Source organism: Ovis canadensis, chromosome 17 (genome assembly GCF_042477335.2).
Source record: "Ovis canadensis isolate MfBH-ARS-UI-01 breed Bighorn chromosome 17, ARS-UI_OviCan_v2, whole genome shotgun sequence".
NCBI lineage: Eukaryota > Metazoa > Chordata > Mammalia > Artiodactyla > Bovidae > Ovis > Ovis canadensis.
The window spans coordinates 76,010,503-76,037,189 of NC_091261.1; the positions used below are offsets into that span (position 1 = coordinate 76,010,503).

The 26,687-nt window shown below is 45.7% G+C and overlaps 1 protein-coding gene across 3 annotated transcripts in view; it reads left to right on the plus strand.

The window, feature by feature from the left end:
- Positions 1–24,472, plus strand: part of GRK3 (G protein-coupled receptor kinase 3) — a 115,123-nt gene extending 90,651 nt beyond the window's left edge. For 2 of the 3 annotated variants that reach the window (XM_069558007.1, XM_069558006.1), the window contains 9 exons: positions 2,677–2,784; positions 8,980–9,046; positions 9,483–9,583; positions 10,261–10,327; positions 11,064–11,159; positions 14,588–14,750; positions 17,198–17,334; positions 19,686–19,799; positions 20,966–24,472. In XM_069558007.1, coding sequence (XP_069414108.1) covers positions 2,677–2,784; positions 8,980–9,046; positions 9,483–9,583; positions 10,261–10,327; positions 11,064–11,159; positions 14,588–14,750; positions 17,198–17,334; positions 19,686–19,799; positions 20,966–21,127 — 1,015 coding nt within the window. In that variant the 3' untranslated portion in view covers positions 21,128–24,472. Of the gene's footprint in view, positions 1–2,676; positions 2,785–8,979; positions 9,047–9,482; positions 9,584–10,260; positions 10,328–11,063; positions 11,160–14,587; positions 14,751–17,111; positions 17,335–19,685; positions 19,800–20,965 lie in introns of all 3 variants that reach the window. The other variant, XR_011249978.1, reaches the window with a different exon arrangement.
- Positions 24,473–26,687: the final 2,215 nt, after the last annotated feature.

Below are 26,687 nucleotides of genomic sequence, written 5' to 3' on the forward strand. Positions count from 1 at the left end.
TCCTCTGCCACCCTCTTCTCCTCCTGCCTTCAATCTTTCCCAGCATCAGGGTCTTTTCCAATGAGTGAGTTCTTCACATCAGGTGGCCAAAGTATTGGAGCCTCGTCTTCAGCATCAGTCCTTCCAATGAATATTCAGGATTTCCTTTAGTATGAACTGGTTGGATCTCCTTGGAGTCCAAGAGACTCCCAAGAGGCTTCTCCAACACCACAGTTCAAAAGCATCAATTCTTTGGCGCTCAGCTTTCTTTGTGGTCCAGCTCTCACATACATACGTGACTATTGAAAAAACCGTAGCTTTGACTATACAGATCTTTGTTGGCAAAGTCATGTCTCTGCTTTTTATATGCTGTCTAGGTTTGTCATAGCTTTTCTTCCAAGGAGCAAGCGTCTTTTAATTTTGTAGCTGCAGTCACCATCTGCAGTGATTTTGGAGCCCAAGAAAACAAAGTCTCTCACTGTTTCCATTGTTTCCCTACCTATTTGCCATAAAGTAATGGGACCAGATGCTATGATCTTTGTTTTTTGAGTGTTGAGTTTTAAGCCAACTTTTTCACTCTCCTCTTTCAAGACTTCCATCAAGAGGCTCTTTAGAAGCCTGCATAGGGCATGGATATAATCATTGACTTTTTATGGGGTAGAATCTGAGGTTCCAAGAAACTAAGGAGCTTGAGCAAAGTCACAGGCCTGGCAGATCGTGGGGCTTGAATTAAAATCCAGTTCTGTCCAGCTCTAAGGCTTGAGCTCCCCACACTCGTTTGAACTCTGTGAGGCTTTGAGAGGATGGACCTGGTACTAGATTAAAGACTTGTGGCCAGACTCTCACCCTCGACTGGGCTTCTCTGGTCTTTTCAAAGCAGTAGGTGTGATCCCAGGACTCCATCTGATGCTGGCAGAGCAGCATCGTGGTCGGTTCCCCGTCTTGACCGCGACTCCGTCCTTTTAATGATGGAATTGGATTCTCAGAAACTAAAAGTGAACCGTGGAGCAGCCACCAGACCACACAGGGAAGCTTGAGTGTGGAATCGAGCGGATCATCATGACTCCCTGAGTCCCAGCTGATTTTCTTCAAGAGCACAGCTCTCGGCCTCTAGTCACCGTGCCTTCAAACGCTCAGGTGTTCCTTCAGCGTGGACAGCACAGAGCGGCCATGGGAAGCACAGCAGCCTCGGGTGCTGCCGAGTGGCAGGGCTGGAAACCACGCGGCAGGCGGCCCAGTGCTCGGCGTTGTGTGCTGTGTCCACCCGGAGGCGTGATGTGCACTAACCCTGCGTATGTCTCCCTGTCGGGGTCTTCCCATCCCAGGACTGGGTTTTGATCCCAAGAATCACAGGTTATAAAGCCACCAAGGTTTTTCTGGCCACACTGAAATAAAGCTTCCCAGAAAATGGCTTGGATGCCCCTTACAGAAATCTCTGGCGTCCTCATAGTGTGACTCGCTGACCTCATGCCAGCAGACTTTGGATTGCAGGGGGCAGAGCTTTTCTGGTAGATGGACCAGTGCCCATTTCCACTGTTTGGAAAAGTCTTTCAAGATGGAACTATGAGGCTGAGAGGACACCAGTCCCAGTGTTGAGCCCGAGTCATCAACAATCCAGGGTCACTTGTCTGAGCAGATTCTCACCGAAACTGAGCACAAGCAAGTTAGAAATGCTTATAAGAACGCAAGGGGTTCTTTTCTAGTGCCGGTGCTGCCCTGAGCCCATCCCACATGTGTTCTGTGGGGGTGAAGGTATCACATCATCATCCATTCTATCAGTGAAGAAAATCGACGAAGGACAGGAATGCAGCTGCAGATAACGTCTTTTGGGGAGCGCTTTTGAGCCCACACCTCTGAAAGTTTCCCATGAGCCTTCTCTCACTCTTGGAATGGTGTGTGCTCACATTGTAGGACAGGAGAGGATTTTGAGTTGCAGATAGAACATATTATATGTAAACAGCTTTCCTCCCAGGTAGTTTTTCTCAGCTTCCCGCAAGCCATCTGCACATTTGCTGAGCTGGGTCCTTTGACCTGTCGGCAGCTCTTCAGACCTGGGACTTCTCTGTCTCCATACCTGTCAGCTTCCCCACCACCACGTGGGGACCACCGTGACTGTAGAGGGTGGGGGCCGCCATGGACACCTGTGCAAACCCCAGTCCTCAGCATGGGGGGTGGCGCCTCACAGGAGTGCCCGATACCATCACTTCCAGGTCCAGAGTGTTGCACTTTGGTCACCTGTCCTCGCAGATGGGGACGGGCACTAACTTGTCCCCATCGCTTCCAGGTCCGGAACACTGCGGTGTGGTCACCCCTTCATAACCACCTCCCCAGCCCCACACATCTCCACACAAAAGCTCTCCAGTGGGCAAGAGACCCTTGGCTCCCCCTTGCTGTAGTGGGGATGGCTCACAAGATTCAGATCTCACCTCCCAGACCATAGAGCATGCCCAGAGCATGCACATGGCTCACGGTTATCTCATATGGTAATTTATTAATATTCATTCCTATTTTAATGAAGGAAAGATCTTTTTCCTATTGAGTGTTCACCAAGCCATACTTGATGGAAGTGCTGGTGTCCCCTCCTCCTTGTTTGGCCTTGCTTCTATTTGATGAATGGCGCCCTGGCCTCTGGGCGAGCTGGGGATAGTCTGTGAGCGGGAGCATGCTGTTGACTGCACGCACCCTTCTTCTCCCCAGTGGCACCCATGGGTACATGGCGCCCGAAGTTCTGCAGAAGGGGACCGCCTACGACAGCAGTGCCGACTGGTTCTCCCTGGGCTGCATGCTTTTCAAGCTTCTGAGAGGGTGAGTGACATGTGTCCCTTCAGTCCATCACTGTGGATAAGAAATGTTTACACATCATTAGCTGCTAGTATCTGTATAGATCAGATAGCGATCTTTAAGCCACACAGTGATCCAGGCAGTGCTCACAGCTCTTTCTGCCCGTAAAAATGTGTTTCCTTCCCGTAAGCTTTGGGTATTTTTGTCCCACTCCAGGAAGAAATTCCAGCACGTTTAAACGTAACATAAGACCGTGTTGGACTATTTCCATTGTTAAGCCTTATTTGGGGAATGAGTGCTATTTTTAAATATAGATAATTGAAGAGGGTAGTAGAATTCCTTTTCCCTAGAAATGAATTACTCATGATTGTCTTGTGAGCTCAAAGCATTTCTTACACAAGAGGGTGAAGACCCAAAGTGAACCTGTGTTAAAAGTGCGCATTTGTTTGTGAATATGCTGAAATTTGCAGCTTTTAAAAACAGACAATTGTGCAGTTCTGTGTTCTTCACTTGTGTTATGCTTGTCCCTTTGGTGTAAACTGCCAGAGATGATGAAATACAGTGGAAAGAGGATGGAATGAAAGTCCTCTTGAGATACGTTCTCACATTGAACATTTACAAATTATGTTAATATTCCATTAGTTTTAAGAGTCTTGAGTCAATTTTAATAGAAAGTGTAAGTGTTTAAGATGTGTTTTTGATTATTCTCCATTCATAGAGGTACCACAAAAAAGCAATTTATACTAAAATTTCCTGGTCAGGATTCTCCCTGTTACATTTCCCCTATGAACACACAGGCCTGGTAGTTTGTCTAACTGGCCACGTGTTTTCCGGAAAGCCTTACTGAGCATCACAGCATGTTCTTCTTATATTGGGCTGGCCAAAAAGTTTGTTCATGTTTTTCCATAAGATGTTTTTAACACAATCTGGAAAGAGGCTGAGTTCCCTGTCTTCCCCCTAGACTAGGTTCCAGGCACCCTGGCTGCTTCCCCAGGACTCGGGTAATCTAGTTGTTCTCTGCTCTCTGCCTCACTTGGGAACTGAAATTGTGTTACTGCTCAGAGACTCAGGTCCTGTTGGTCCTTAATTGAATTATTGTGTTTGTGGAGCCTGGAGGGCCTTAATTCCTGTAATCAGACTAGCTGACCTAATTAGAGAGTTTCTGCAAAGCAGACCAGAGAAAACCGCTTTCCACCCGAGACGTTTCCCCGGCCGGCGGGGGTCCCTGCGTGCGCGGTGAGTGCATCCAAACACGCTCTCTTCACTCAGGTCTCCTCTGGTTGTGGGGGGAACGGTCAGAGGTCAGAAGCCACAGTTACAGAATCATGAGGTAATTTAAAAAAAACTGCACAACAGCAAAACCGTTGTGCATGAACTCAGGATATGAAAGTCGGTTGTGAAATATGGCAGAGCCTTGGTTCAGGGCTTTCTTTGTTTATTGATTTCTGTCTAATGTTGTTATTCTGTCTATAATAATGTCCACACGTATAGACTAGGGACAGTCTGGCATATATTCCTGTTTTTATAAGATCCAAGGATGGGTCCAGTCGTTAATTCTAGGCCAACAGTGTATTTGTGGCTGAAAAAGTGAATTCCATCTCCTTGGTCATGGTTCAGGTCTGCAGGACTGAGTTGGAAGGTGCTACTTCCTCTGTGACGTCCTTGATCAGGCTTGGTTAAAGCATCACAGTTGATGTGACCCCTGTGGAGGGGAGTCTAGGCCAACAGGAAGACATCCAGAGGATGGTAGTGGGGATGGGATGGATGGATAACAAGAGATGAGAATGGTGGCGGCTAGACATGGCGTCTCACATGGACAGGTTCAGAGAGCTGGGCACCCTGCTTCCGGCAGCCACACCGTAAGCTGCAGCAGCGTCAATCCTCGTGGAATAAACCAGACTCCATGCCAGACCCTCCCCAGCACTCATCCTCAACCCCAGGAGCTCCTGGCAACACTTGGGGACATTTTTGGTGGTGCCAACTAGGGGAGGGGCTCCTTCTGGTATCTGGCAGGTCGAGGCCAGGGGTGCTGCAGAGGACACCCCCACTGCCCCCACGAAAGGTCACCCAGCCGAGGAGGAGGAACTCCGCTGCAGACCCAGTCTCTTCCCGTCCCTCCCGTGTCTGTGCAGTGATGGTGACCAGGGGTCACCAAGGGTCTTTTTGCTTCTGTTTTCTGTGATCAGATAATTCCCGCACTGACCAGTGTGCCCCATCACCTTGGCTGAAACATTTCTCTGCACCTCTCATTCTGTCGTGACGCCCTCGAAGGATTCCTCAGGGTGCAAGAGACAGGAACCTGGATGTGAGGATGCTGTCGAGGCTGGAGGATGTGTTTGCGTCCCTGGACCATCTGTTGGGTGGGGTCACTGCTTCCACTTCAGCTGACTGTCAGATATGAGCGAGCATCTGTGTACAAAGATGTTGCAAATGTGCAGAAATGTGGTCACGACCCTCGAGCTAGAGTCAGATATCTGTTAAGAGAAAGAATTGGTGTGACCATAGCCTTGATCTTAAACTTGTCCCCATTGATTGTCAGACATGAGGAGAGAGCCCTGGGGGTGGTCTGGGGAAAGCAGAGCTCTGTCTGAGGTTACTGAGTTTGTTCCTCTCGGGAAAAAAGGAATGTTTATAAATATTTTGGCAGCTGTTGGCTTAGGTTCAAAACTCACATTTGATGTTGCATGCTGTCTTTTTGGTATTCTAGAATTAATTTTTGATGTAAGACTTCTTAATCACTTGTGTTTATAAACAGATTGTCTCTGAGCTCTGGTTTCACTGTGAATATGATATGTGTGTGTGTCTCTGTATGTTTCCCCATTGTTTGTCATGCCTTGAACGATTTCCCAACTCACCTGGGGGCAATTCGCAGTTCTCACACTCTCTCTCGTAATTCCAAAGCCACATCCGACCACTGCACATGTGAGTCCTGTTTCCACAGTGTCCTTCGACACAGCCTGAATGTTGCATGAGGGCTTGGCTGGTGTCGCAAACTGTTGACAGACCCGTTACCGTCTCCTATTTAAAGTGGCTGCGTCCGGGAGCAGCTGTGATCACACAGGATCTGTGGGCCCCACGTGCCTCCTTCAGAATGGAGATCATTACTATCGGAGGTTCTTTAACATTTTCCAAAATAGAAATGGAATCTTGGGTTTTGTTCACAAAGAATAATCAAGAAGCCATTGGAAACAGATGCGCATCAGGACTTCAAAGACCAAGCTCTCTCCACACGACACCCCAGAGCCCGAGAGCCGACAAGCATTTCCGATCGTCTCTTATTGAGTCAGACGCAGAGAGCTATATTTATCAAACGGAGTTTGTAGCAACTGTGCGCATGTGCTGGGAATGTTTTTGGCACCACTAACTTTAACTCCAGTCCCCTCGCAAAGCCCTCCCTCGGGTCTCATGGAAGAGTTTTTAAATTTAGCACAGAGCATCCCTGTCAGAACATAGCCGTCCTTCTCTGCAAGTGTGGAGCACAGCCCTCTGCTTCCTGCATCGCACAAAGGTCAAGAGCAGGAGGGGGTCCCCTGGCTTTTCACACAGGAGCCAGAGCAGGAGGATTTGCCAAAACGGGGGAGACTTTCCCACATCCTCTTTTACATGTGAAGGAACTCCCCGGCGAGTGGCAACAGTCGTGTCATGCAGACGACTGAGGTCTTAGTAAGCGCTGCTAAGCCTATATTCCTTTTCTCTTGAACCATGAGCATGTTCATATCTCTGTGTGTTTTGCATACAAGAGTGATACAAGCCAGAGCTTACCTGATGGTCCAGGGGTTAAGAATTTGCCTGCAAGGGGCACACATTCATCCCTGGTCAAGGAACTAAGATCCCACATGCACCGCAGCAACTAAGCCCACGCATCTAGAGCCCGCGCTCCACATCAAGAGAAGCCACTGCAACGAGAAGCCCACGCACCACAGTGAAGAGAGCGGCCCCCGCTCATCACAACTGGAGAGTGGCCCCTGCTCACCGCAGCTGGAGAAAGTCCACCCAGCAGCAGAGACCCAGCACTGCCAGAAATAACCCTGAAAAAGAAGGTGATACCAGCCAAGTTTCAAAACTTACAATGTCTCATGAATAGCATATTATTTGTTATTCTATCCCATTTGCTTTTTAACTGCAGTAATTTTACATTTTTTTCTCCTTGGAAACATTTAGGGTGCAAAGAATATGTCCAATCAAAATCCGTTTGAAAGATTAGTGTATGTTTGCTTGGTACTGATTCACCTTGTTTAGATTTTTTGTTTTTCCCCAAATGAAAGCTTTCAAGAGATGGAAATTAATGTGTTTTTCATTGCATAAGAAAGAAAATAAGCATTGGAGTGCCCCCTCTCGTGCAAAGTGAGAACTGAAATATTTAAATAAATACTCTAAAGTGGAATCATCTCTGCAGGAGATGCTACGGTGCATAGTTTACCTAATTCAGTAAGCAGTAAGTAGATCGCAAGGGTGGGCACAGTTTTAATTAGTTTTTTTTTTCTAAATCACATTGAGTTATATATTCAACATCCTACTCTGTTTTATAGAACTATTTTGTATAATACCTTGCCTCAGCTTATGTTTTATATGCCTTATAAATAAACCTATGAAAGTGAAAAGTCAAAGTGTTAGTCGCCCAGATGTATCTGATTCTTCACAACCCTGTGGACTGTAGCCCAGCAGACTCCTCTGTCCATGGAATTCTCCAGGCAAGAATGCTGCCATTCTCTTCCTCAGGAGATCTTCCCAACCCAGGGATAGAACCAGGGTCTCCTGCATTGCAGGCAGATTCTTTACTGTCTGAGCCTCCAGGGAAGGCCCAAATAAATCTGTAGGACTGGTCGTTTAACAGGCATGTCTTTACTACCAGAAAATCCTATCATGTATGTCCCTTTTTAAATTTTCAAGTAAGTAAATAAGGCCAGGGTTTTCTAGTTTGTATGTTTACTAGTCTCTTTTAATGCTAGGAGCATCTTTATTTTAAAAAATATTCTGTTGAAGCATAGTTGATTTATAGTGTTGTGCTAATTTCTACTGTACAGCAAAGTGGTTCAGTTATACGTGTATTTTTTTTTTCCTGTTCTTTTCCATTATGGTTTGTCATGGGATATTGATTATAGCTCCCTGTGCCGTGCAGTAGGACCTTGTTGTTCACCCATTCTGTATATAAGAGTTTACAGCTGTTAATGCCAAGCTCCCAGTCCACCCCTCTCCCCAGCCCTCTCCGCCTTGGCAACAGCTGGTCTGCTCTCTAGGCCTGTGCGCCGGTGTCTGTGTCCTAGATAAGTTCATTTGGGTCGTATTTCAGAGTCCGTGTATAAGCGATATCTAAGATTAACTTTAGCTTCAGCATTTTAAAAACATGGTCAAGAGTAGAAATGATGTCTTTACGAGGAGACATTTATTTTGTAAAGTTAGGTTCATCTGTCGCACGCGCCTGTCAGTTACCCACCGCACCCTCCCGTGGTCTCAGCTGCCGGCACGGGCATCATTTCAAGTCTTTCCTCTTACTGTTTCGGTGACGTTTGTGGCGTTATGCCATGTACAGGGAGAGAGACCGAGACGAGGTCTCCACGAATGACTTGCAGCCAGTAGCCAGGTCACAGTGTGAGCCCAGGGTTTCTGACTCAGATCTGGAGCCATTTGTAAGTTAGAACACGAGTGAGCAGTTCTCAGAACCCTGGAGGATCTGGGAGCACAGGGTTGGTTTGTATCTCTTATCACCAAAGGAACGTATTTCTTAAAATTACTGGGTTCTGGGGCAGGGGAGTGTGTTCATTTTGTATTTTGGTTCAACAGCAGCTTTTTGCGTTGTTTGAGGGACTCATCCATTTTTTTCTAAAAAAAACTGTATGAACATTACTATTATCTCAAACACTAATGTGACCGATGTCATGTGTATGACTTTCATTTTCATAAAAACCTGTTGGCTGATTTTTTTTTCCAAGTGATATTTTAAATTGTCATTTGGAATATATTTGCTAAAGTTTATTCTGGTAGCATGACTTCATTGACGTGAGTATCAAGAGTTCAAGTAAACATCAGCCTTGCTCATTCAGGACCTAAATGTCTGATTGGCAACCTGATCAGCAAGTTTCCCCCGGAAATGGTGTAGGTTCATGGCTTTTGTCTTCCTGCAGTTTTGAATGAGCAGTGACAGAACTGCTCAAATATTAGTCAATGGTATTTGCTGTTACCCAAAACCATCTAGTAATAGAGTTTTCTTTGTTTCTCCAGTCACAGCCCTTTCAGACAACATAAAACCAAAGATAAGCATGAGATAGACCGAATGACTCTCACCATGGTAAGAAAGTAAAAAACCGTTGTTATTCTCATGATAATTTTCCTATCTCATTCTATTACAACTAGTATAAAAAAATGCTTTCTTAAAATAATGGAGATAGATGCCAAGGCAGATAATAAGATTTGCTAACAGACAGTAAGAGAAAGATACAGAAAAATCAAGACCAAAACTAAAGAGAAAAAAAAAAGGCAAAATGAATGGGGCACAGAAGAGCGAGGAGACCCAATTCTTCTGGCTCCAGCCTGCCGATTGACTCTGGAAGTGATGAGTAGCTGCACTGGGTTTCCTTATAGAGTCAGTGTTAGCTTGTGAGGTATCTGCAGTTTTCTTTAACACTATCCTTATGTAAGAAATCGCCTTCAAATCTGGTCGAGGGGGAGGGCACTGTTTCCACAGATGCATTTTTGAAGGCATGTCCCCCTCCTCCCACCCCCAGAACGTGGAACTTCCAGACGTCTTCTCCCCTGAGCTCAAGTCCCTTCTGGAAGGTCTGCTTCAGCGAGATGTCAGTAAGCGCCTCGGCTGCCACGGAGGCAGGTAGGCCGTCGCTTCTGCGTTTCGGCATCTCCCCCCAGAAAGCAGTACGGTTCCTTTCAATGTATCAAGAATCTACCGTTTCAGTTCGGGGTGGGTAGGGGAGGATCACGTCGGAGCCGTGTGTCTTCACGGGTCTGTGTTCCTCAGAGTCTGCAGCTCCTTCTGTTCCTTGTGAACTGAGCTTCAGCAGCAGTGCTCTTTGGAAAAGGTTGTTTTCTCCAGTTTATGAAGGGGTTTAGCATGCACCATTCTATTAAATGTCTAGTTTGCTTTGAAATTAGTACTTGTTGCTTTGATCTCTGTTATCTGATCTGTCAGGACTTGTAGACCTTTGCTGTAAATCTCTTTAACGTGTAGATCGCTCTAACTCAATTCTTAGTTAAATTTGTTCTCACGATTGCAGATACACAGAGATAGTCTGCAAAAACCATAGGTTATCTTAGGCCGGGGTGAGCATCCCTTGTAAACAATCATATGGGATCATATCCCTAGGCTCAGCGTGCAGCATTTCTAAGCATCGCAGTGTTTCCTGGGAAAGGAAGCATATTTTACCTGCTGTCTTAAAGAACTGGAAACAGTTGTTGCTGCGTGTCCTTAACAGGAGATGCCATTTGCGAACCATTTCTTAGTTTTCTGAATGCAGACTTACTGCCACTGTGACTCTGTCTCTCCTGCAGCGCACAGGAGCTAAAAGCACACGACTTCTTCAGAGGCATCGACTGGCAGCACGTCTACCTGCAGAAGGTACCCCTGCTGGGCCCCCACCCTGGTGCCAGCCCCGATGCTCCCTCCCGCTGCACCTTTGTCTGCAGCTCTGCATCCTGGCCCTGTCCCCAGAGTTCGCCCCCAGCTCTCCCATCCACAGCCCAGCTTCTTGCTCCTCTATCCAAGCACTGCCTCCTAGCTCATTCCCTTTGGGACCACTTTGTTTATATGTAAAAAATATGCAGGAAACGTCATGCGCTTACAGATGCCTTCAAGCCCAGCCCCACGTCATTTAAGAATTAGCATGACTGGGTAGCAGCATGAACCCCTTGGCTTATTGTAAGATATTCTTTAATGTTCTCTCTGATACAGGAAAACACCCCAAATTAAAGCTGTTGTTTTTCTCAGCGTTGATGATCAGCTTTGGACTCATCTGTGTACAGACTCACTTGAGGACTGGTGCTCTGTTAGTCCCGCCTGTTTAGACGTAGAGTCAGGGCTCTGGTTCGGCTAGCATCAGTCTCGGGGTGTCTGTGGGTGGGGACACCCTCTCCTGCCCTGCCGCAGGCGTTTAGCCTCTAGCAGCTGGGTCGTGGAGGGTGCCTCTCCTTTGGGGGCCATTGCGGACCATGTACTGTGATTGTGAGAGCTTGAATGAGTGCTGCACAGACTGTGGCACCTTGATGTCTTTCGCGGCAAACTCTTTATAGGACAGCAGGCTGGGCCCAGGGCCCGGTCCCCTGGTAACCGAACCCTTCTTCTCTGGCTCTTCCAGTACCCTCCACCCTTGATCCCTCCCCGAGGGGAAGTCAATGCAGCCGACGCCTTTGATATCGGCTCATTTGATGAAGAGGATACCAAAGGCATCAAGGTATACTTGTGAGGCTTGCTCTGGGGAGGGGGATTTTTTTCTTTCTTTCTTTCTTTTGGAAATCAGACTTCATAACTGTCTTAGTACTGGCCTGTTTGTGTTGGACTGTAACTTACAAATGAATATCCACATGTTTGATGAATGTAGAAGAGATTAAGACCTGAATTAGAGACTACAAAAGTGTTTTTTTTTTTTTTAATTTGTTTATTTAGTCAGGTCTTAGTTGCAGCATACAGGCTTCTCTCTAGTTAGCAGTATGCGGGCTCAGTAGCACCATGGCTTGTGGGATTTCAGTTCCCAGCCTGGGGATGGAACCTGCATCGTCTGCACTGGAAGGTGAATTTTTAACCATTGGACCGTCATGGGCGTCCCGTAGGAGAGCTTTCTTTGACCACCCATTTCATGTTTGATAAACTGAAAAATAGTCACATTGTTATTGATTTGGATAGATTAGTGGTTAACAGAAAACTCAGATGTATTATGAAGCAGGAAAAACAACCATGCGATGGCAAACGTTACCTGGCTTCAAACCAGAGAGCCAGCCGTCTTAATTCTCCCAAATTTCCCAGTCTCTCTGTGTTAGGATGAAAAGGGCAAACAGCATGAATCATCTCACACTTGTCAATCAAAAGTGAAATAATCACTGTTTTTTGTACATATAGCATCCTCTGCATTTTTCAAGCTCTGGTTCCTATCATTGTTTTCCAAGTAGACAAGGGCATATTTAGAGATGATGAGTCATGAGACAAAGTCGCCCTCTTTCGGCTGCTGAGTCAAAGCATGTCACTGCATGTCAAGTTCTCACTGCTCCCACCTTCTCAGCTTCCCCCAGAGTCTCCCCCTCCCAAACAGCACAACCCTCTGAGAGCCGCCCCCCACCCTGCCACTGTGTCCTTAGCGGCCCGCGTCCCTGCCCTTGTGTCAGCTCCCTGGTCTTTCCGACCAGGCAGCCAGCTGTAAATGTGATTGGTGTGCTCGCGGGGTCAGCTTCTCAGGATGGAGGGTGGCGGAGGAGCTCAGGAGCAGCACAGCGGAGAGGGCCACGGCCGCTTCCCTGGTCGGAACCTTGGCTCCCCTGGGGGTGACAGCCGACCACTGCCCAGAGGCCTGGCATCTCCCGTGGCCTGTACAGCAGGACTTGTTGGGGTGTAACTAGCACCCTGCAGCTTCGGGAGCAGCCCCTTTACAGGGTTATCTCAAAGGATCGCTGCTGTCACAGAAGAGTTTTGTCATCAGACATGCTGCTCTCCAGCAAAGAACACTAAAAAGAAAGTGAATATCCCATGGGAGCCCATGAAATTTTTAATATTCAAAGGGGATTCTCATGCTTTTGGTTTTGTCAGCTGTAGTCTGGCCTTTGGAGTCAGACACCCTGGGCCCAGATGCACAGTTAGTACCAGAGTGAGCCGGGGCTGCTGCGGCAACCTCTGGAGCACTTCACCCCCCGTGGAGTGAGCGATTTCATTGCCAGGCCTCCTCTGGGCTTGGGTCACCTGTGTCTGCCTCCCGGCAGTTGCGCTAACGCCTCCTGTTGTGCCGGTTTTGCTTCTTTCTGAGCCAGAGCTGAGAAGGCTGTGTCTCTTAAAAGCAGCCGAAATAGCACATCGTCTTTAAGGAAAAACAGCTCGCTTCTGGTAGGGCTTTGTTTTATGCATTTTTCGTATAGGCTGAGTCATAAAGACCAAGGCTCTCTGGCCTTACAGGAGCTGGAACCCTTTATACATAAAGCAGAAAACGTCCATTTCGGAGCAACTGCTTGGGAAAGGAGGGTATTTTCACTTTCGCCAGACTCCAGAATCTGTCCCAGTGTTATCACAGGGTGCTCACCTAGCCTTGATGCTCTGACACTCCACTGCATGCACACACACACACACACACACACACGCACACACATGTTCACACTCAGGACATCCGAAAGGTCAGCACCCGGCTTGGTTTGGGCACCTGAAGAAAGCAGAAAGGGGAAAAACAGTACACATTTTGACCTCAGAATCTTCACTTCAGGCTAACAGGTCAAAGGGCAGGTGGAGAACATCCCCGTTGGGACCTGGATGCAGGTTTGTCCAGTGGTTAGGTGGTTCAGGGATGTGCCAAAGGCCTGTGGGCCAGAGCCTCACCCTCAGTCTTTCTCCATTTTCCTTCCAAGTGACTTGCCTATAGTAAAATCTCTCCTGTACTCACCTCTCAGGCAAGGGAGTGAGTGAGTCAAGCTTCTAGAAAGAGCTGTGCTTTTGAGAAACAGGCCTGTTATTTTCTATCAGTAGGATCGCTTGTCTTTCTGCCACAAAACTGTAACTCAGATCTGAAAAAGTATTTTCTCAGCTCGCTTTCAGAGCACAGCCTCATTTAGGAGGAAGAATGAAGAGTTCTGAGTAATAGTTTGGCAGAGAGATGCTGTCATTAAGTATAATTTTTATTATAGTGCCTCTGAAAGGCCAAGTTGCCTAAACTCTCCACGTGTCTTGAGATTAATCCTGCTGTTCAACTTGGATTCGTTGGAAGGTTCGTGGGTTGAACAGTAAATTCAGCCTGGTTGACCTTTTTGTATTTCTCACTTTCCAGATTAATGGAGGGTGGGCACAGAGCAGAGAGCCCTCCTGGGTTCTCCCTTGTTGATGTCTCTAAACCCATACAGCTCTGTTTTCCTGTCTTTACAAATAAAAAGTGTGTGCATGCTCAGTCCCTTAGTCGTGTCCAACTCTTTGTGACCCCATGGACTGTAGCCCACCAGGCTCCTCTGTCCTTGGGATTCTCCAGGCAAGAATGCTGGAGTGGTTCCCATTTCCTTCTCCAGGGGATCTTCCCGACCCAGGGATCAGACTCGCGTCTCCTGCATCTCCTGCATTGGCAGATGGATTCTTTAGCTTTATCGCCACCTGGGAAATCCCACAAATAGAATAGCCTCACTATAACTGAAATTTTCTGTAGTACTTTATAGAAAACCCCGTATATGTTAATTTTTAATGGGCAAAAACGAACTAAGGATGCTGTAGAAGATTGGCGTGAATCTGACTGACACAGGGTTGGAAGTGAAGTGTCCTTATCTTGTATCAGCCTGTGGTGGACCCCAGTTGTTGGGTTGTCCTTTGTTTTGTTTTCCTTTTTTTTTCTAGAAAAACTTTATTGAAGTATAGTTGATGTGCAGTATTATATAGCTTACAGTTGTACACTGTAGTGATTCCCAGTTTTGAAAGGTTCTGCTCCATTTGCGGTCCTTATGAAACACTGGCCGTGTGCTCCGTGTTGCATAGTATATGCCTGACTGCTCGACGGTTGTCAGCAGAGGTTTATGACCGCTGAGAAGTCGGCTGCTAGTGGTTATAGCCTGTCGCCTCATTATCTTCTCACACATAGTTACGGTGCTTTGGGATCTGTTGCCTTTGTGAGCATGCCAAATCATACATGTCTTGATTTCTTAAAATAACAAGCTTCTTGATTGCGACCAAGAACTCTACAAGAACTTCCCTCTGGTGATCTCTGAGCGCTGGCAGCAGGAAGTGGCGGAAACGGTTTATGAAGCAGTAAATGCAGACACGGATAAAATCGAGGCCAGGAAGAGAGCTAAAAATAAGCAGCTTGGCCACGAAGAAGGTAAAATAGCCGGTGTGTCTCAAGATGTTTCTAACGCGATGAATTTTCAAGATCTCTCGTAAAGCAGAAAACAGTATCTGGGTCATGAAGTCCTTCCAGCGGTGGGAGGGGGAGGGGATGCCGTCAGTTGTTTGAATTTTACCTGGCCCGGGAGTGTTCAGTGTGAAATGATACTGCAGAGTCGTTCGTCTTTATCTGTTTTATTTATTTTTTAATTTTTATTGAAATGTAGTTGATTTGAACATTGTGTTAGCTTCAGGTACACAGCAAAGTGATTCAGCTTTGCATGCATATGTAAATATATGTATTCTTGATATTTCAAAGTCTTTAGTCCACGCACATGTAATATGTAGAGAGGTTGTCAGCAGTATTTTGTCAATGCTCTTGCCTTCTTATCTTGGAGTGTTTTAGGGCCAATTTGGAACCTTTTTTCCTTTAAAGAGTAAGTATGGTGGTGTCAGGAACAGGGCCAGCTTCATGGGCGTCTGGCCTGCCTGTGTGGTATCATTAGGACCCCACCTGCCCGCCCCTAGGTTGATGCTCTGCTGGCACCATCTTGAGGTTCTTAATAATTTTTTAACAAGGAACCTGCATTTTCATTTTCTACTGGGCCCCGAAAAGGGTGGTGTGGAACTTAGTATTACGTGTTTATTGTCAAGAGACACGAGTACGTACATATTACAAACAGCATTAAAGAGTCACCAAACCATAGTTTTATTGGCCATATTTGAGTGACCTACTAGGATTTCCAAAGGACAATACATCACATCCAGCATTAAATAAATTGGTCATTTTTGATTGACCAAATATTGCCTGTCTTGATTTTTCTAAGACTTTATGGATTTTGGATTTAAACTTGTTGTGGTTAGTGATTCAGATAGCTTTGGTTTTACTTCTAAGCAAAGACCTTCCTGAGGTTAACATATAGTAAGAATGATCAAAAACCATTTCAATCTATGAACAGCTTGCTTTGGTTGGGGCATCTTGATGCAGGGTTCCTGGGTCTTGTCAGTTCCTAGAAGGATTTATCACCTACTTAGAAAAGCGTCCTCCATCCCAGGATGAATGACTCCTTAGCTGAAAGTCACCTGAGTTGCACCAAGGGAGCGTGACAGCCCCTTTAACCCTGCTCACCTCCACTCTGCAGGGAAAGGGGCTTTATTTCTAAGCTATTCTGTAGAGAAGTGGATCCATTGAAATCACTCTAGACCACGTTTTCCAGAATGGATTTTACGCAGGAAATTACAGCCTCAGTAGTTTCCTCAAGGGAGACCCATGATGTCACTAGAATCTCGACAGATTGGACCCAGAAAACAAAAATACGTATCTTAATGACATTGTTGAAGTGTAGCCTTTTAACTAGAACTGCAATTAGAACATCTAACAGAACAATGAATTTATCTTCAAATATATGTAAGTAATTTTGATATAACTAGGTCTTGGGTGAGTATCTCAGAGGTCACCCTTACACAAAAATATAGTCTAGGCTTAGATCTCTGAAGTAAAAATAGAAGACTTGCACTTTAAGTATACTTGAGAAGTTCAGAGACCTTTTCCATTAAACTGGCAACTCCGTGAACCATCCCTCATCACCACGAACCGTCCTCTGGCCATGCCCTCTTTCATTCATCCCCTTCCTGCCTTTGTCCATGTGACACAACATGGGTTTTGCTTATTTATTACCTGAATCTCCAACTAAGAGTGTAAGCTCCCTGAAGGCGAGGACTTCTGTGTCTCTTATTCACTGCTGTGCCTAGCACCTGTGTATCCATTCCCTTCATAGCTGAATGACTGGGTGAGTGATGAATGAATGAATAAATGATTTTAGCATGATCACCAAAGCCTCTAAGGAAGGCAAAGCAAGCTACTTAAAATTGACCTTTTTTTCGAGACAGTACTTTGCTGTATAAATGTAATCAGAACTTGGGATGAGAGCGAATTAGCTTGGTCTCTCTACATAACCATATATTCGAAGGGTAATTATAACCTTAAGTGGAAGAAAGAATAGTTTTGATCCTTGTGTTACTTTGATTTCTTTGGACAAAGAAGCCTCTGCTGTTCTTTTTAATAGACCGTTAAAGGGAGACCCCCCAATGTCATGTAAACGCACAGGTGCTTTAGGCACAGTGTAATCACCCTCTGTTCCCCAACTGTCACCCTGCATAATGGAAACACTAGTTAGCAGACAAGCTTTTCCCTCTCAGAGTGATGGAGGAGCATCTTGAATTTATCAGAATATGGAGAAACAGCCATCTAATATGTGAGCAGAGAGCTGAAGAAGCTTGTTCTTTCATGTGCTTAAAAGCGAAAGTAATGATTTCTATAGAGTGTTCTCTTTATAGCAGCTTGTTCTTTTTCCAGAAAGCGTGTCATTCTTTTTTTCTGAGAAGCCTCCGGGCACGCTGTTTCCGACCCCGCTGAACGCTCCGCTGTGTTCTGTGCCTCAGATTACGCCCTGGGGAGAGACTGCATCGTGCATGGGTGCATGCTGAAGCTGGGGAACCCTTTCCTGACCCAGTGGCAGCGCCGCTACTTTTACCTCTTTCCGAACAGACTTGAATGGAGAGGAGAGGGCGAGTCGCGAGTAAGTCTGCAGCTTCGGCCGGCGATGGTTTCCATGGTGATTTTGTATCGCTGGCGTGTTCTGTAAAACCTCCCCCTGTGCTCTGCGTGTCTCTTCTAAGCTGTATATGTGAAATTTCTCATGTTCAGACTCTCAGACTCCTCCGAATCAAGGAAGGATTTGGTACCCCTTGAAAATAGAATGTGCCATCCAGGGAAATCAGAACAGGCAGGTTTGCGGAAGGCTGGAGAGCAATTGGGTGGATCCCAAAAGGGGACAAAAACTGGGACTTTGGAGTCAGAGGTGTTCAGACACACTGCTCGTGTCTCTGGGACTCAGAAGCACATTATGTTGACTGAGCCTCAGTTTCCTCATCTGTAAAAGGGGAGACGTGGAAATGGTAACAATATAAAGCAAGCTATACTCCAATAAAAATTAATATTAAAAAAAGAGAACAGGAATAGTAACAACTACTACAGTGTTTGCATATTTATCTTGGGCCAGATGCTGTACACACACACACACACACACACACACACACAACACACACACACACACACACACTTAATTTGCTTAGCACCCTTAGAAGTCCAACCTTATAAAGAGAGAACCAGGGCTTAGAGAGGGAAGGTCTGGTCGCAGGGACAGGTTTGGGTGAGGAGTGATTCTGACCAAGGTCTGCCTGTCTCCATGATGAGGCCTTCCTGAGTCGGGGTCAGGTGAAACGAGGTCATTGCTGTAGCCCAAGAAGCTTGGCACCGAGGTCAGAGCACCTGACCCTCCTGCTTTGCCGCACCTGTCTGGAAGACTAGAAGTGGGCTTCATTCAATTAGATAGGAAGACAGATACGGCAGGCTTTTAAGGTCCTTTCAAGGGCTAATGTTTATGAACGAGAAGAAAGAAATTTCTGATCCCTGCCATCACTGGTAGGAGGCTGGGCAGCATTTATTAAATGCCTGCTGTGTGAAGAGCCATGGGCTCGTGTCCATGGAAGGGAGTGACCCAGGTGGAAGGGTTTCTGCTCTTGGAGAGGGAAGGTTGGTCATCATAAGCAGGACAGCGGTCCCAACTGTGAAAAATGTAGTGGGTGTATCAGAGTACGGCTTCCCCTTGCCTGGAGCATGGAGCCCACCAGTGGTAAGCCCACACCTGGGGTATTTGGCTTTGGAATGAGTTTTGCAAACCCTAGTTGGTGAAGATGCCATTTAATTGTGAGTGACTGCTGCCTGAGCATGACCGCATTCTCCACAAACGAGCAGAATCTTCTCACTACTACTAGTGCCGTAGAAGTCATCTTCTAGAAATTAGTGCAGCCAGGATCGGAGTTGAGATTGAGAAAACTCTATGGGAGGATCCTCAGTTATAACTCAGGTACTAGTAAATATTGTGTAATATAAAATACACTTATAAAATATGTGTATATAATTATATTTTATATAATATTACATGTGTATTTTTTACATTGCAGAATATAATTCTATAATGTACTTTAGTATTAATCCATACATATATCATTATATATAATGTTTATTTGCAGTTAGTGAGTGGCCTTAGTAAGTCACTGTTGTACACATTGAAAGGAGATTATCTCACTTTTCAGAATAATCAAAACTAAAAAAAGATAATCTTATTTTGTTTACCATTGGCTGTGACAAATTACCTTGGTTTTAAAAGAATATTTAGTGTCTATTCATGAAGCTCTGTCATGTGCTTGGGTAGATTCATAAGTTTAAGTCAGGAGAAAAGAAATGTGAGCTTATGATGGTGTTGTTTTTCATTTAGGATTCCTGGAGTATTTACCCCAAAAAACATAAAATGGTAAGGTGCTCAGAGTCACTGATGCAATGATGCCATGGACCCAGAGGGACCATCCTTTCTGCACATCACCTGTGTTTATAGCATTATTTCAATATGATCAGAACCGCAGTTGCGTACAAGCTAACATGCCCAGACGTTTCCTGAGCTGCGGGTTCAAAGCCAGTGCCACCCCTGTGGCTCCTGCATATCATGTGTATCGCCTCATTGTTCCCTCACAGCAGGGTTGATTGCGTCCAGGGGAGTGTGTGATACCGGAGAGGTGCGTGCAGTCCACACTCGTCCCCACGTCAGTACTGTGCTGAGGGAACAGCTTTGCTTTCTGCCTCGTAGAGCTATTTCTCTCTTTGCAGCTTTCTTTGAGATATTTTGAATTTTTGTACGTTTCCCTTGTAGTTGTTTCTCCCCCACTTCTAGAATATCATCAAAGAAAGAAAAATGGCTGGTTTTTTTTCCTTTACTTTATCTGAGCTGGTAGTTTTCAGTATGATTTATTTACTTAAAAATTCACACAATAATGAGTGAAGTAACTCATCATCTCTTATTTTTACCAACAGCAAAATTTACTGACAATGGAACAGATTGTGTCCGTGGAAGAAACTCAGATTAAAGACAAAAAGTGCATTTTGTTGAGAATAAAAGGAGGGAAGCAGTTTGTTTTGCAGTGTGAGGTGAGTCTTCATTGGTATTTTCCACAGGGGTGAAAGTTCCAACAATTATGTAACCGTTCAGCAAAGATGCCTGCCTGCCTATCTAACATTTTGTCAGTCCATGCTTTATCACTCACAAACTTAGCAAGAAAGTCAGAAGATATAAGTTTTTGGCAAATTAACAATTATTTTAAAAGAAATGTTCTTAGAAGATGACAACAGGAAAGACAGGAAATCATGTGGTTCCCCCCTCTCTGGAAACCATCCAGTAATTAATAGGGGCCTCAAATTACATTTGTCCCACAGTTTCCCAGATCTGCTCTGCTCTTTCAGAATGTTTAAATTGAGGTTTGTGTTTAAGTAAACATAAGATCCCCAAATAACTGTGAACAGGGAAATGCCATTTTTCTTTCCCTGAAGTTCTATCATAGCCCAGACTTAATTCCTGAACACTTACCTACTGAGGTATTGAGGGAGGGTGTGGAGGTGTGAAAAAAGAACGTATTTGGAGAAAGAGCAGTAGCAGATACAAAGATGTGTTTATTTCGTGACTTCAACACTTTCCTGCTGGGGCAGGGGGGGTGGGGTGTGTGTGTGTGTGTGTGTGTGTGTGTGTGTGTGTGTGTAAAGAGAGAGAGCATGTTTAAAGAGATAAACCAAGAGCTGATCAAAAAACATATGCTTAATTACTTCATGGCATCATTACACATGTGAAGGTGCTTCTTAAATTTGTGAACATTCCTCCCTGGGGACTTCCCTGATGGTCCAGTAGTTAAGACTCCACGCTGGCACTGCAGGGACATGGGTTCAGTCCCTCGTTGGGGAACTAAGATCCCATGTGCTGTGCAGCTCAGCCAAAAAAAGCCAACTCCTCATTTTATCTTCTAGACTTAAGTTGTGGTAAGACATCAGATATCGCAGGTGATTGCTCTACAGAGTCAAGGCAGCAAGTCTCCTAGTGGGGCTGTATGAGGCTCCTCTGAAGGGCGTCGTCCCTCCTCTGAGCAAGGGGCCCGTGGGGGAAGCCTCTGTGCGACTCCCCTCTTCCTCACCGGCCTGGGGGCGGGACATGGGGTGTGCTTTCCCTAGGGGGTTCCGAGGCCATCTGGACTCGCCAGAGGCTTCCACATGTGTCAGCAGAGCCGTGACACTGTCCCAACTCCTCCCCTCCATGTGTTTGCCCTCAGAGTGACCCGGAGTTTGTGCAGTGGAAGAAAGAGCTGACAGAGACATTCATGGAGGCCCAGCGGCTGCTACGGCGAGCCCCCAAGTTCCTCAACAAATCCCGCTCGGCCATCGTGGAACTCTCAAAGCCACCCCTCTGCCACAGGAACAGCAACGGCCTCTGAACCCCTGACCAATGGGGAGGGTCCCGGGAGAAAGCACCTCCTCCGGGCAGTCCACGTGGGCTGCTCAGTCCTCAGAGTGCAGCCTTGGGGAAAAGTGTGAGGATGAGAGACGGAGTCGCTCCCCTCTGGGGTGCTCTGTGGCTGGGGTGGGGCCAGGACCCCGAGATGCTTCTACTAGGAGTGGTGACCACCGTCAGGCTCGGGGGCACTTCCTCCCTCCTAAGGGCCTCCTGCCACCATCGCATCTCTCTGTCCTCAAAACTACTGAAGAAATGCAAATCTCCTTTTTTGCCATACGTTTCTTTTGGTTATGGGTGAACCTAGAACTTGAAATGCTTCCTGCTGATCACGGCACTTTTTACATCCGCTGTCAAGCATATCTCAGACTTGCTAAGATGGGATTGAGCAGTCTGCTGTTCAGATCACCCTGCACTGCCACGTTCTGTCCATCAACAGCCACTCCTGGGTTTGACTGTCTTTGTTCCGTGCTACTAGGGGGATGGCAGACCCCCCCGGGGGTGTCTCTCATTCTCCCGGGCTTGAAAGCTGCAGAGGTTTTCTTAGAGGGTTGCACCTGGGCCCTCCCCATGGGTGCTGCACCCACGGGTACCACCCTGCCTGTGACAGGGAGCTTAGGCAGCTGGGGATCGAGGACCCTGCCCCGGACCCCACCCCTGCCCCCCGAGGGTGTGGAAGCACTCAACTCTGGAGGCATCGGATCACAGATCTTCAAAAGGTTCACAGTGGCTCTACTCAGAGGCAGTGGTGGTTTACATCTCAAGGCAATAGCTATTTTCAAAACCCTCCAAGTCCACAGCACTTTCCTGTGTCTGGGTGCCCGGGACCGCCTGGGGGCGGGGGGCGCCTGTCTTGGGTTTGGACAGAAGCGGTCATGTGACCCAGCACCTCTGGTTCCCTCTGCCTGACCTCAGGAAGCATCACGGTAATGAATGGGTCAATAAAGAAACTAGGTTTGAGATTTTAGTATAATTTAAAATGAATATTCTTGAAAAAGGAATACCGAAGATGAATGTGCCAGTGGGGTAGCTGTGGGTGTTGAACGCGTGCTGCCGTTCAGCTGTCATCAGTGACCCCGGGCCCGGACGGGCTGTCCTGTGACAGCAGTGCCTGGTTCCTGGTGGCCGTCCTCTTCCCGGGCTTGGAGTCAGGCCCCGAATAAGTGCTGGCCTCTGAAACCCAGTGTGTTTCCCAGTGATGTCCTCCGTGTCGTCAGACTAAAAATAATGACAGTAATTCTCAAAGTCAACGTTTTTGTCCTGTTCTTAGTGCACTTCTATTGTCTGTTTCCAAGTCGACTGCTCACAATATAAATAACTTGACATCGTAATTATCTGTATCCTGTCCTCGATATTTTTAGTGGTTCCAAATCTCTGTGTTTACATTCGTGTGCCGTGCTCACCGGGAAAGTCAGTCCTTCTTAATGAAATGACGTCCTGAGAGTTTGGGAAGATAGTTACTGAAAGAGCCTTTTGTTTTGTAGGAATTACCTTGGAAAAGAATCTGCGAGGCTTACTGTTTGTCTCACTGGCTAGTTGGAGTGTAATACACATGTTCTGCTCTCTGCTGTTTGCAATGTAGAAGTCGGGGCCTACTATTTACATGGATTCTCGTGATTTAAAAGGGAAGAAGAGTGTTCAAATTCTATTTTTTTTTTAAGTTGAAATAACAAAAAGACGGAGAAGGGAAAGCACTTCATGACGAGTGAACATCTTCCCATAGCGACTGTGTCACCGCCTGCGCTGCTGTAGCGGCTCTGTTGCAAGCGCGCATGTGCTCAGCGCTTACGTTCAGAGATGAGTAAATGGCAGTTTAGAAATGCCTCGCGCTTCTGCCAGACTAGAGATGCAACCTCTCATGGAGAAGGTACACGAATTCCTCAGGGGTCTGGGCTTAGCATCCCAACATTGCGTACCCAGGGCACAAGCTATGCCAGTTTGCATCTCTGAAAAACATCATTTAAGCTCTGGACCAGAACATAAGGTCATCTTCCCTTTGGAAAAGAAAAATGAATTGGAAACACCCCAAAAGCCCTGTTGCTTCAGATTTATTCCAAGTAAACTTTCACACTTCCTCAACTCGAGATAAGGACAGGGCTGAGAAGTGTCACGTGGGCGTCATCTATTAAAAGTACTCTGTGAGGTTAGGATGAGTGGCTTTTTTAGGGCGGGTCCTGGGTTGTGTGGGGGTCTAGTTTGACAGCCCCAGAGAGGCCAGTCTTCCTCCTGAACTCATTCGTGCAGCCATTCTGATGGGGTACGTGTCTCTGCTGCCAGATGGAAGACTTTTTGGGAACCCTTCTGTGCCACTGTGGTACCCACACGGCCAAAGAAGTCGGTTGTTTTCAGAAGGCTTGGTATACATGGCTGTTTTAGGTCTTCATGTTTGGCTGTAACTACGTTTGGACCGTTCAAAAGGATAGAATTGAGCACAAGTGTTATCATTATTTTAGATTTATAATGGTTGGGATGTTTTAACGTTGTCGGAGAAAATCGTCGAAGCTGATATTTTTATAAAATTATGTTAACAATGTCTCGATTTCATAAATCAAAGGGATCATTAAAGCAAAGCCTAAAAATTGATTACGCTGCTATGCGACATCTATGAAATGAATTAAAAGCTTTGGAGAATCCAAGGTTATTTATTTCTCTTTTTCGGCCTGTTAACATTCTCCTTGGTGCATTTATCCCCGTATGTCATTGGGGCTCATGGTTTTTTCCTTCTCTGTCATGTTTAAGTATGATTTTTCAGCAAAACTGCTAGAAACCAGCTGTTGTTTCACTGCTAAGAAGAACGTTTCACTACTTGTGCCTCTAACTGGTCAATTCACCGACAGGACAACTTCAAGTTCTGTATGTAAAGAGAAGAAAGACAGCATTCTGCTCAAGAAAGAGCAACAAAGCTGGAGAAGTAGATGGGGCAACAGCCACAAACAGCGACCTTCTTAAAGCAGTGTTTCGCCTTGATTTGCAGTTTGAAATGCTCCCTACAGACAGTGGCAACAATTGTTTGAAGACCCTCACTGGTCATTTTTTTAAAATGTCATTGACCAATTGACAATGTGGTTTAACTCTGAAGATCAAAATGTGTTCCCCAGCACCACCTGAGGATTTTTTTTTTTTAATTTCATTTGGAATTTGTAGTTTAGTCAATCCAATACAACGTTTGACTTTTTCTGTGGAATTGACTTTCCTAACGTTTCAAAATTTTAACCCATCAAGAAGAAAAGAAAATTCTCAAAGCTGGACTTCTTTTTGCTCAATGTAAATCTGTTAAAAAAATTTGCAGTGTGCTGGTGTAAGATAAAACTTTTCTTGCGTGATTTAATTAGTTGTGATTTTTCTCACTTACATTCAGGGAAGTGTATGTGTGTTATTCAGAGATACTTGAGGAGTGAATGCCTTGCCTGCCAGGGGATGGGTGTGTTCTTTGTACCCAGAGAGGAGTCAGCTTTCATTCAGATCTGTGACAGATGCTGAGAAATCCTGGTAGAAGTGGGGCAAAGAGAAAAAGGAGTGTATTTGCTGGTAAAAACCCACATCTTTACACCATCAAGGACCACAGAAGTTACAGTTAAACTTGGGGCTTCAGGGTTGACCTCCTCTTAGAAGAAGAGGAGTTGAAAGTAACTCTTGTAAGACTTGGTCTCTCTGACTGTGGAGCTGCTGGACTTATAAGATGCTGTTTACTTTCCACCGGGACTTTACGTTGCCCCTGTTTGTCATCCAGCACCCCGGGGAAGGCTCGTGGAGCCCAGAGCTTGCTGCCTGTCTGGCTGTGTGTGCCTGGAAGCCAAGCAGGGGCCAGAGTGGAGGTTGTGGGTGTCTGTCAGTGCCCTGCCCTGCAGGTCAGGTGGGGATGTGGCCGCCCAGGCTCTGAAGTTACTGTAATTCCCTGCCAATAACAAGATGAGGCTTGCCGCTTGAGCCAGGCGGAGTGAGCTCTCACAGTTTTTAACTTTTCAAAACATTTTTTTTCCCCCTAAAGTTCTAACATGGTTTTTCCTCCTGCATCGGGTTGGCTTGAGAAGCTTTAAACAATTAATCATTTAAATTCATGTTAATAAGAATTTTTGTATCCAGGCCACATTTTTAAAAATTTACTGTAGAATGAATGAAAGTTGAACTCTAAAATGATACTTCTTGGTTTCCTCGAATCATAATAGCCTTTAGATTTCCTTCATCCTCAGAGACTTAAGAGAGCCATTCTCTGACAAGAGGGTAACAGAGATGCCCAGCTCTGGCAATGGGGACCCAAGTGACCGGCCACTTCACTGGCATGGCTGGGTTAGCACTTACTGATAAATGTAGCACCCCAAATTTTAAATTGCCTTTATTAAAAACACACACATTACAGAAAATGGATTAACAGTATATGCATTCATCCAAACCATATATAGGAAAAATTTAATTCTTCATTTCAGACTTATACAACTCATGTTCTTACAGTAAACTCTCTTATACCTAAAAAAATCTCAAAGTCATCTCTGAAAAACTGATAACTATGCTTCCATTTTAGTTTTTTTCCTAACATAAAATGTGTCTCATGTAAGGGTACAGAAGGGAGAAATATTTCTAATCATGTATTCATATTTCAAAGGACTTGAAATTCGACTTCTTGTTTCTTAGTTGATATATTCCATGATGTACATTTTATATATGGTTTATAAGCTAAGCACTGGCCATTTTTTTAAGTTTTATTGTTTGTATTTTTCTATGTTTTAACTAATAGATGTGGCTTTTTTCTGGGTAACATTAAGATGCCAAACTACATATATATATATATATATAAACAAGAGTTCTATTTTAGCACAAAAGCGTTTTATATTATTTATTGAACCCTCTCTTTGTTCTCATCAAAAACATTCCTTACTGCTTCTGCTCCTTTTTATTTGTATAGTTTGTTATTTAAGAAAACACACTCCTTTCTGTTTCATTTTGTTTTGTTTTGTTCACAAAATAAAAGCCTATAGTAGTGTGGGGGCATGTGGACATCCCTTCTCACGGCCGCAGACTTTTTTCAACAACAGCTAACCCTCAGACCTGTGCCGAGAGGCACGTGCACTTCTTGGGTAACATCTGACCGTGAACTTGCCATGAAGTACTGCTTTCATCTACCTCTTCTGAAGGCTCTGTGCTTGTGGACAGGTTCCCTGAACGCGTCACTCTAGACCAGCTCCATCATAGAAGAACTTCAGGAAAGCATGTCGGAGTCCTCTCCTCATGATGTCGATTCCACAGCAGCACGTAGGGGCCCCAGCAAGCAGGGCAGGTAGGTACTCGTATGGCCAGCCTTCGGGAGCTGAAGTCCACCTGCAGAACATCACTTCTGACTCTTCCTTGTGCCGAATCCCTCAATCAATCTTGCCATCGCCTCAAGATTTGACCGTAGCACCTGATTCGTCAGCTACCTAAATGGAAGCCTCTTCTCCACGATCTTTAGAAAACGGCCGACTGGGTTTAAAAGCAGCACTTCTGGGAGCAGCTCCTTCGAACGCGACTCTTCGCACCTCGCTGATTCAAAATGATTTGGGAAATGGGCT